The sequence below is a fragment of the Saccopteryx bilineata genome, chromosome 2 (genome assembly GCF_036850765.1).
Source record: "Saccopteryx bilineata isolate mSacBil1 chromosome 2, mSacBil1_pri_phased_curated, whole genome shotgun sequence".
In the NCBI taxonomy this organism is placed as follows: Eukaryota; Metazoa; Chordata; class Mammalia; order Chiroptera; family Emballonuridae; genus Saccopteryx; species Saccopteryx bilineata.
In genome coordinates, this window is record NC_089491.1 from 373432382 (window position 1) to 373443159 (window position 10778).

Genomic DNA, 10778 nt, shown 5'->3' on the forward strand with positions numbered 1-10778 from the left:
ACGCACAGCTGACACCAGTCAGAGGGTGGGGAAGGGAGGAGGGGAGACAGGCGACTGTCCAACCCCTGTGGAGTGTGTATAAAAGGCATTCACTGCGGGAAGAGCCACAGTCCTCCATCCAGGCCAAGCCAAGCTAAGCTCCTGCCTGCACCTGCTCTCCATCTTGCTCTCATCATGACCTGTCGCCTGCAGAGCTCCTCCGCCAGCTATGGAGGTGGTTTCGGGATGGGAGGAGGCCGCAGTATCTCCACCTGCTCCAACCGATTTGTCTCTGGGGGATCAGCTGGGAGCTATGGCGGCGGCATGAGCTGCGGCTTCGGTGGAGGTGCTGGCGGCATGAGCTGCGGCTTCGGTGGAGGTGCTGGTGGTGGCTTTGGGTCTGGCTTCGGAGGTGCCTTCGGCGGGGGTTTTGGTGGTGGCTTTGGTGACTTCGGTTGTGGCGATGGCGGACTCCTCACTGGCAATGAGAAGATCACCATGCAGAACCTCAACGACCGCCTGGCCTCCTACCTGGAGAAAGTGCGTGCCCTGGAGGAGGCCAACGCCGACCTGGAGGTGAAGATCCGGGACTGGCACCAGAAGCAGACCCCGGTCAGCCCGGAGCGTGACTACAGCCAGTACTATAAGACCATCGAGGACCTGCGGGACAAGGTGAGCCCTTGAATGGCAAGGAGGGTTCCTCTGTGCAGGACAGAGCTGAAAAGGCCAGGAAATGCAGTATCCAGAGGACCAGAAGATGCAGTGTGGATGGAATTCTCACCCTTCCTGCAGGGGAAAATTCTAGCCTTTTACTACCAAGCATCTCTACTCCTGATGGGCTTTCTCATGCCATGACTCCCCACATGAGTTTTCTCCCATTCTTCGTTTTACTGTTGTTAGTACTTATGTAAACATCTTTATTCGTTTCCGAACAGTTATGTTAGCAGTGACTCAATCTCTATAGTTCTAACTCACGGAGTTATTTATGGAAACCATGACAGTTTCAAAAGCCACCAAGAAAGACTACCATCGGTAGAGAAAAGGGACGCAAGTTCATTCAACTGGTCTAGGAATACTAGTCCATTTTGTAAGGGCCCCATTGAAACTGTTCTTCTCAATTGGTTGCGACCAGGTGGGGGAGATGGAGGCAGAGGCTTAGGTAGCGCTAAGCCGAGATTCCCTCCAAGCCTGTCCATCATGCTGTGATGCCAGCTTGTTGGAACAGAAATCCACCTGCCTGGGCTAAGTCTCAGCTATGTGAAATGGATTTCAAGTGCTTTGGAATAGAAAAGATTAGATGAGGCATTCAAACGGATGGTGTATTTGTTGGCTTTCCCCTGTGCTCTGCTGGCAGACCAGCTCCTGAGCAGCTCTGAACCGTGCACCAGGTTGACTCCCTCCTGGCTGGGGGAGAGGGACCTCAAGACAGTGGCCTGGAGAGGTTGCTAGTCTGAGGCTGTGGAGACCTGACCATCCAAAGATGTTCTTGGTGGGGTTGTTCCTCGAAATGTCCTTCCTGATCTTCCCCATCATGACTAGAGCGCAGGGCATGGACGCAAACTGAAGGGGTCCGGCTGGCCCCTCGCTTTACAGAATAGGAACCGAGGCCTCGCTGACATGGAAAAGTCTGGTGACAACCAGTCCCACCCACGTTTTCTCAGCCCTCCTCCCCAAGCCCTTGGGACCTCCAGCAGTTACTGGTTCTGTTTTGCAGATCCTGGCGGCCACCATCGAGAACAACCGGGTCATCCTGGAGATTGACAACGCCAGGCTGGCTGCGGACGACTTCAGGCTCAAGTGAGTTTGTTTTTCTCATTCACTTTTTCTAGCAGCCTCTTGTTTTAGACAAGGGCTCATCTGAACACTGAAATCGGAGCTTCCCAGGAGTAAATGTTTTGGAGAAGCAGCAGAGCTCAGTGCAGAGGCAAGGGGAGTGTCTAATATCCCCTAGGTATTGCTTTTTCAATTAAAAAAAAAATCCTTTAGGTATGAGAACGAGCTGGCCCTGCGCCAGAGCGTGGAGGCCGACATCAACGGCCTGCGCCGGGTGCTGGACGAGCTGACCCTGGCCAAGACCGACCTGGAGATGCAGATTGAGAGCCTGAACGAGGAGCTGGCCTACATGAAGAAGAACCACGAGGAGGTGAGAGGGGGCATGTGCCTGCTGCAGCTGCATCACCCCCAGTGAGAAAGGGGAGTCCAATGGCCAGCCTCAGGCCTCCCCTGTGGGACCTGGAAGGGCTTTCCAGACACTTCAGGAGCATCCAGAACCGGGTAGAGGGAAGGCGAGGAGCTTCATACCGCTTCCCTTCCCATCCCCACAGGAGATGAAGGAGCTCGGCAACCAGGTGGTCGGCCAGGTCAACGTGGAGATGGACGCCACCCCAGGCGTGGACCTGACCCGCGTGCTGGCGGAGATGAGGGCGCAGTACGAGGCCATGGCTGAGAAGAACCGCCGAGACGCCGAGGAATGGTTCAATAGCAAGGTGCCCGGTCCTCTTACCCTGTGGAGTCAGGGGGTGTCAAGCCTGCCATCCAGGCTGCTCCATCACCGTCTTCCTGTTTGAATTTCAGAGCGCAGAGCTGAACAAGGAGGTGTCTTCCAACACTGCCATGATTCAGACCAGCAAGACGGAGATCACGGAGCTCAGGCGGACGCTCCAGGGCCTGGAGATCGAGCTGCAGTCTCAGCTCAGCATGGTACCCCTGCTGCCCCCTGTCCAGCGGCCACCACCCCCAGGCCTTCCCTAGGTCTGGCTCCTCTTATAACTTCTCTATTGCCTCACCAGAAAGCCGGGCTGGAGAGCACGGTGGCAGAAACGGAGTGCCGCTTCGCCACGCAGTTGGTACAGATCCAGGAACTGATCAGCAGTATGGAAGCCCAGCTGAGTGATGTGCGTGCCGACACCGAGCGGCAGAACCTGGAGTACAGGCAGCTCATGGACATCAAGTCACGGCTGGAGCAGGAGATCGCCACCTACCGCAGCCTGCTCGAGGGCCAGGATGCCAAGTAGGTCCTCACCAGCCTCCCTCTTGGGAAAGTGACTGCAGGACCCTTGGCTGTCAGAGCAAGCAGTGTCTTAGAGATCAGGTCCTTTTGTCCTAGATGGGAGGGGACCTGACTTAGCTTCAACAGCCTGGACGAAGATCCAGGACCAGAGTTCCCCTGTCCTCTTGCACCAGACTGTGGGGGCATTTCCTCTGCAGGCTGCAGAGTCAATACCTTTGGGACCATGAAGTAATATCTCATACTAGAAAAGTAGTTTGGATTCAGGTCAGACCAACAAAGCTATTAAAATGGCGATTTAACTGCCTTCAGACTGTTTGTAAAGATCAGACCATCCTTGTGGGCTTAGGCTGGGGTGGGGGTGGGACTGAGTAGACCAGAGGGAGGACAAAACTTCTGGCAAATGTCCTGCATTTTGGGGCCAATGATATCTTCTGCTGAGCCACAGACAGACAGACAGACAGACAGATAGATTTGGCAGTTATCTGATGCTGCTGCCCCTGGGGCACAGTTAAGTTAAAAAGCCCAACTCAGGGGCTCCAAATGATGGTCTGAGTTGTTCCATCTGAGGACAGTGAGCAGCTGTCCCCAGCTGTCTTTCTGCTCACGGCTGCCTCTCCCCTCCCCCCTCTCTTCCAGGATGACTGGCCCCACTTCATCAGGAGGTAAGGACACAGGGGTGGGAGAGGTTTCCATGCACTGCCCAGGGGTTGGGGAGGGAGGTGCATAGGGAGGGAGCTGCAGTGCAAGTGGTTATTTGCTCCTCTGTTTTCTGTTCAACATAGATGGCTCTGCTCCATAGAGCCACTGGGTTGTTTTGGAGGGAGCTAGCTTTGGGGACAGTCATACAGAGTCTCCATGAACTAATCCCTCACCTGACCAATGAGGCTCATCTGGACGGAGGGAGGTGAGTAGACTTCTCCAGCCTGAGCATCTCTTGCCTCCTGTTTCCCAGGAACCACCACTACTACAAGCAGCCCCACGGCTGCTGCCCCCGCTGCTCGCCGCACTTCAGATGCCCGTCGGACTTAAATCTGCCCGACATCCCCTCCCTCTGTCTTCAGCACCTAGAGGAGGAGACAGCTGATGATTCCTGCAGGAGAGAGGGAGGGCCTGCGGGGAGCCCAGCCTCTCTGCTCCCAGGCCCCGCCCCCATCCTCCCAAGCCACGCCCCCACATCCCCTAGGGCGGGCGCTCCCTGCTCTTTCCCCTGCTTCCTTTTCTTCCCAATCTGGCCGCTTGATTTCTCAGCTTCTCTGCTAAAAAGAAAAGATAACTCAATAAAGTTTCCTGCCTTTTTGCAAATGCACTTTTGATTCTGGCCTGGTTTCTGTGGGTGGAGCCTGCCAGTTTGAGGCTGTGGGTGAGCCCGTCACGCTGACAAATCCAGCCCGGGGAGCTCCCACTGGGGAAAGACACAGGCACCTGGGCATGTCAGGAGCACACAGGTGCAGCAACGACAGACACAGGGGGCACAGGTGGTTCACGGAAGATGGCCCCAGTAGACATGGTTAACTGGGGCGAACCAAAGACATGCGCGCGGGGGGGGGGCATGTGAGCCAGTTCAACATCCTATGTCCAGTGATAAGGTACCAATGGATTCTAGTTGAGTCAGTGAATGGGGAGATGTGGATGAGGGGTACGGCAGGTGCTGCGGCGGGATGCGAGGGGCCAGTGCTGGGCTCCTTCAGGGAGAAGGGCACCAGGACAATTGCCCCAGCCTGCTGCCTCCCTGCTTCCTGCAGAGATGATGGCCACCCAGACCTGAGGTCCCCGCCTCAGCCTGCCCCAGGGTTCTGCTATTCCCAACCACTCAGTGAACCAACTGTAGAACTCAGCGGGTAACCTCTCTGCACTGTCTCTCCTCCCTGCTTCCCCCTTTACCCCGTCCCCGCCCCCTCACCACCTCTCTGAATGTCCCAGCTCAGACTTGTAGCCTCCTCTTGCTCAGTTCATTCCTTACACGGTGACAGGTCTCCTGGACTCTGGCACTGGCTCTCTTCTCCCTTTCCTCTTGTCTGATTGTTTGCAAATGAGAACATTAATGTTGTATGTTAATGCAAGAACTTCTAAGACGAGAACAAAAGGGAAAGTAATGATGTGCCCAGTGCTCACTCTGTACAGAGCTCCTTCCATTCTTGGTTTCATTTTATCTTACAATAATCCATGAGTTGACACCATTGTGTCCATTGTACACATCTGACGGCTGAGGCTCAGACTGGTAAAGTCACCTGCTCATCGTGAGAGGTGCTGTCCATGTCCCAAAGTGCTTTCCAAGATTGTGGCTGACCCCTTGTCAAAGTCAAGCTTATGGGAATTCAGCTCTGGGAATCTGGGGGAAGAGATGGGATTCTCTCTTAAGCCCCAGTGCTTAGGGGACAAAGACATCAACCACAGAACATTCTCATGGTGTCTAGTGCCTCAGAGCTCCAGAGCGAAGCATGTCTGCACGCAGGTACTGCACAAACTTGACTAATTGCTGTACTGCCTGTGACTCCTGGCTGCTCTGTCATCTTCCTTCTCATCCTGGCAAAATGCTCCTCCTTCTCCCCAAGGCTCCGCCCAGGGGGATCGCCAGTGCACTTTGCACTCCCCGTGGGGTTGCTTGTCCTGCCTGGGTCCTGCAGGGGGCAGGCTCATTCCAGAAAGCAGGCCAATGCCTTTAAAGTCAGCTGCTGGGACAGAGTGAAGGGATAGGGCTCTAGACCTGGTTCTACCTTGGCCTGGTCCCAACATGGGCACTGGGGCGAGCAGGGCATGGCTGAGGACAGAGCTGTATCCCCGAGACCCCCTTGAATGCCTATTGTCCCTCTGTTTTGGTTGACAGCCTTGAGGGCCCACATAGGACCTAGATTATGAGATAAAGGTGTCCAGGTCTTCCTGTCCCTCCCCTCCCCATACTCAAGGAAGCTCGGGGAAGAGAAGAAAGATATCACAGGAAGGCTGTAGCCAATGACACTGTTCCTGCTTTCCTGTGTCAGCTACAGGGGCCTTTGTCCCTTCCTATCTGGGTCAGTACATCATGGGGCTACTGGAGGCTTGGCTCCCTGTTGGATGATGTCCCTGAGGCTTTGATGGCTGGAGTGGGGCAGGGTGTGTGGATGGCTTCCCTTTGAGCAGCTCCTCTGGGAGCTGCAGAGTTTGGGAAGAATCAGGTGGATGGGTGGGTGGATGCTGCTGTTGGGTGCCAAGAACTGGCATTCACTCTTCTGGCTCATTTTTATAGATGGCCATTATAACTCTGTGGCTTCTTTCATCCAGGGATCTCAGACCAGGTTGAAAGTAGAGTTCACAGTATAAAACATGGTTAATTACAACCTGGAGCCCACAGTCTGGTTTGCAGACACGCTGTGAGATCCACTGCACACCAGCCTCTGTAAACGTAGATGATGGAACCCAATCAAATGGAGAAATTTGCTCTGTGGTTCAGTTAAGTGGCACCTGAATCAAGGGAGACTGAGGTACCAGCTTCTTTCTCCCAGTGGGCCTGGCTGTGCGTCTCCCACAAACCACAGGTTCTCTAGGCACAGCAGGGAGAGTGGTGACAGCTCTGGAATTCTCCATAAAAGCTGGGTGGGGGGAGTTGGGGACTGAGTGGCTCTGAGCAGAAGGCCCCGGCTCCTCTGGATGGTAGCTGCCAGCCAGTGCAGCTGTGCAGGAAGATCTGGCCTGTAGGCCAGGAGGCAGAGCTTGGCGTGAGAAACCCGGAGAGGTATGGCTGCAGGTGGGGTCAGGGTGGCTCTCTCAGCCTCCCCCATGGCAACAGCTGTTTGGAGCAGAGAAACTGGGGAGAAAAAATACCTTTGTATTTTGGGGGAGATTAGAGTCCAAGGCAATTCTGTCCTGGTACAAGGGGAGTTTTGAGGCTTAATCAGGTTAAGGTCTAGGCCCAGTGGGGACTCAGGACCATGTACAGAGTGGCATGTGGGAAGTTGGATGCCCAGGAACCCTGCGGACCCTAGAGCTTTACTGCTCAGGGTCATGGCCAACTCGTCAGTTATCCTGAGGCCCCTGAGCAGGGACTCTGGGCTCTGTAGAGGGAGGGCGCAAAGACCTCTTTGATCACCTGCTGTATGTCCAGACTGTCTTCAGTTTGCTGAGGCCTGGAGACAGCAGGGGGTAAGCAGAGATTGGGGACACAGGCTGGGGGAAATGGAGCAGAGAGGGACTTGCCAAATCTTGCCTAGGAAGGTCTGAGTCACCCTGCTCAAGGCAGCTGCCATCAGGGTCACCGAGGTGGCCAGGACAAGAGTGAGGACAACTCAGTACTGTACGTCTGAATCCCACTTGCCAGGCCTGTGAAGGCAAAAATGCAGCCACTGAGAATAATGCATAAAGGACAAAAAGGCATGATTTTCCAAGGGAAGCCAGATATATCTGTCCCCAAGACCAGCCAGTCACGGTCACAGGCCACAGGAGGAGGAGGGGGAAAAAAGCTGCAACTTTTCGGCTCAGGCTTTCAGCCTGGGGTGCTTCCCACCCAAGGACTGCCCGTGGCATGCGGGACACCCAGTGGAATCGGAATTGCAGATAGATGATGAATAATTTTCTAGTATAAGTATGTCCCAAACAACGCCTGGATTTTTATTTGCTAAATCTGGCAACCCTGTCCTTGTTGGTCTGAAAATAGGCCCGAGTTTTCCACCACTGAAACAGAAGAAGCGAGACCGTTCTCCAGGTCTCTGGACAGATTAAATTGGTAGCTTAAATGTCTTAATTGAAAATTTGTTCCCCTCCCATAATGCTTTCTTCAACTTTGTGTGCTTGTTTCTGCATGTCTGTACTAGAACCTAACATCAGAGGGCAGTAGTTTTGGCATGAGATATTGATGTGGTTATTTGTCACAGAATATGTAGCAACCGTGCTTTTCTGGGAGGGGCCAGGAATCTCAGGTGCTTTGTCACTTGAACAAAATTTTCATTACAAGGGAAAAGCAGGTGTGTGTGTGTGTGTGTGTATGTGTGTGTGTGTGTGTGTGTGTGTGTGTACAGGAGCTCAGTGTGAGCCACCCCATTTCTGGTGACTGCTGGGTAGGGTCTAAACGAGTTGAGACATGGGATCAGTATTTCTTAGGTGCTTGTTATGGTGGGAAATTCTGCAGGATCTGTGTGTGTGGACATCAAGGGTGGGACAGGCAGCAGGATGCCACCAGGAAGATGAAGCCTAAGCCAGCAGGACACCAGGAGAGGCAGCCATGGACTTCTTGAATGAGCTCAGTCCCCTTAGTGCCCAGTTGTAGGTGACTTGGCTGCTCCATGGTCCACTGTCTGCCTCCTCTGGTGTCTCTGGGACACTGTGGTGTGGTGGCTGGTGGCTCGCACACTCCGGCCACAGCCCAGAGAAGCTGGGAAAGGGGATCCTGCTCAGAGACCTCACTTCCGCTTTGGGTACACCGTGAGGGGCTGTGCCTGCTGCTTTCTGCACTGAAGGGGCTGGCAGGAGAGCTGGGCCGAAGGAGGCTTGGGCTGGATTTCTTGGCTCTTTGCCTATGGAGAACCTTGGCTTTCAGACAGAAGCTCATTTAAGGATGGAGGCTTCTTTCTACCAAAGAAGAAGCCACAACTCAGTGGTTGACTTTGAACTTGGTGGCCTTCCATTATGGGCCTGGGAAAAGCCAGGGTGTCTTCTGTTCCTGCAGAACATCTCCTCTCACCCCCGGCCCGTGACGCTGGGGCCACGTGGGCAGAGAACAGCCTGCCAGCTCGGGAGGCCTAAGACCAGAACCTGTGCCCGCAAAGGGAGAGGGGCTTTGGGAAGCTTCTGGAATAAGGGTCGGGAGCCTCAGGAGCCAGTCAGGGAGCCCTGGCTGATGGGCTCCCTTTAGCTCTACAGGGCCAGACACCACCTCTGCGAGCAGCTGTATTTCCCAGCACAGCTGAGTCAGGCCTCTGAGTCAGCATCCTGTGAAACCAGGACGAGTGGTTTGTGGACTGGAATTAGTATTGACCGGGGCTCGGACTACACGGGCTCTAAGAACAGTTTTGATCTCTTAAATCTGTGAAATGAGTTCCTGTTTAATAACATTTCACTATCGTTCCCACAATCCTATGAATGTGGTATTATGATCTCCATTCACCCCTTGGGAAGACTGAGGTTCAGATGGATTGAATAGCTTGAACTGAGGTCTGGCTGAGTCCCGGCCCAGGGCCCCTGCTGTCTGGCTCGACATTCTCTGAGCCCCTTCTGCGAAGCCAAGTCCTTGGCTCAGTAGGCCAGAGATGTTGTTTTAACCTGGACATGCTGGGATGCCCGCTTCACATCCTGATGACACTGCACATCCGAATGGGGCCTTCTGGGCAACAGTCATGGGAGGTGGTTAATGCTGCCTCAACCTTCGAAGGATGGTCAGGAGGTATCCTAGACCATTGCTCTTGCATGGTGTGCAGGCCTAGAGGCCAAGGGAGACCTGAGGTCCATGGCGCTTTGCAAAGAAAGGAAAACCCCATGGTGTCATGGAAAGGAATCTTCATATTTCCTCTTTATTCTGTGGGTCAGTGACAGGGAAGGGACGGTGACTGTGGGAGATGGTGAATGAGTCACAGACACATCCAAGTGACTCTTGGTTATCTCCACAGGAAATGCTTGGGCCTCAAATCCTATAATGTCTGAGATGTAATGGCCTCAAATGCACCTTGTCCAGGTCCCTCCTGTTCAGAATGGGACTTTGGGGCCTAGTGTGGGCGGGGCTCACACAGGGAGTTTGGGGCAGAGTCCAGGTTCCCTGACCCCTTAGCCCAGTGTATTTTTTTTTTTCTACAGGGACAGAGAGAGTCAGAGAGAGGGATAGATAGGGACAGACAGGAACGAAGAGAGAGATGAGAAGCATCAATCATCAGTTTTTCGCTGTGACACCTTAGTTGTTCATTGATTGCTTTCTCATATGTGCCTTGACCGTGGGGCTATAGCAGACCGAGTGACCCCTTGCTCGAGCTAGCAACCTTGGGTTCAAGCTGGTGGGTTTTTGCTCAAACCAGATGAGCCCACGCTCAAGCTGGCGACCTCAGGGTCTAGAACCTGGGTCCTCCACATCCCAGTCCGACGCTCTATCCACTGCGCCACCGCCTGGTCAGGCCCAGTGTATTTTTGAATAATGTTAGAAGGAATGGTCTCAGAATAGGATCCTATTTTGAAATAAAACCTGATGAGTGGGCAGCCCCCATTTACTAAACACTGAACAGGTGGGTTTTCTCCAGGGTTGGTCACCATAGGGGGGAGGGTAGGCGGCCACCTGTGCTGTCCTGGGAGATGAGCAGCTCTGAGTGCAGGTTCTCTCCTCTCATACAGGTAGAGCATTTGTTCCACGTGGGCCCCCACCATCCCACGACGATCCAGGCTTCTGGGTAGAAGGGAACAGAGAAATCTTCCCAGGAGGCTCCCTCCACACTCACCTCCAAGAGGTGGCCTTGAAGTCTACAGCATGGCGAAAGGCAGGGGACTGAGGGTGACTGCAAGGCCTCCTCTGCCAGCTTGTCACCTGCTCCAGGTGCCTCTCCTCAGCCCTGGAGACACCTGCATGGACGCTGGCCCACGTGGCTCTCCTGACGCCCAGGCTGAGAGTGGGGTCAGCCAGAGCAGCAGACCCCGTGTTCCGCTGCCCCGAGAGAAACCTGGGATCAGCTTCAGACCTGGATTTCACAGGGGAGGGGTTGAAGAGAAGTGAGAACGTCAACTTCAGCCAGAGGCTACAGACAGAAAAGAGCCGTGCCAGGGGCTCAGTAAGGGCTGTCTGCAGGACAAGCCTGCTGTGTCACAAATGAGGTAAATTGAGGCACGGGTGTGTGGAGAACTTGCC

The 10778-nt window shown here is 54.3% G+C and overlaps 1 protein-coding gene across 1 annotated transcript; it reads left to right on the forward strand.

The window, feature by feature from the left end:
* Nucleotides 1-100: 100 nt before the first annotated feature.
* On the forward strand, nucleotides 101-4295 carry LOC136326975 (keratin, type I cytoskeletal 13-like). Its single transcript, XM_066263655.1, has 8 exons — nucleotides 101-651; nucleotides 1694-1776; nucleotides 1966-2122; nucleotides 2304-2465; nucleotides 2554-2679; nucleotides 2769-2989; nucleotides 3626-3651; nucleotides 3942-4295. The coding sequence occupies exons 1-8, from the start codon at nucleotides 175-177 to the stop codon at nucleotides 4016-4018; spliced, it is 1329 nt and encodes a 442-aa protein (XP_066119752.1). The 5' UTR covers nucleotides 101-174; the 3' UTR covers nucleotides 4019-4295.
* The last annotated feature ends 6483 nt before the right edge of the window (nucleotides 4296-10778 follow it).

Excerpts from the sequence above, each read along its gene's own strand:
- LOC136326975 (XM_066263655.1), top strand. The coding sequence starts at position 175 with ATGACCTGTCGCCTGCAGAGCTCCTCCGCCAGCTATGGAGGTGGTTTC. Across the intron at positions 652-1,693 it reads TCGAGGACCTGCGGGACAAG|ATCCTGGCGGCCACCATCGA; the intron begins GTGAGCCCTTGA and ends TCTGTTTTGCAG. Across the intron at positions 2,680-2,768 it reads TGCAGTCTCAGCTCAGCATG|AAAGCCGGGCTGGAGAGCAC; the intron begins GTACCCCTGCTG and ends TTGCCTCACCAG.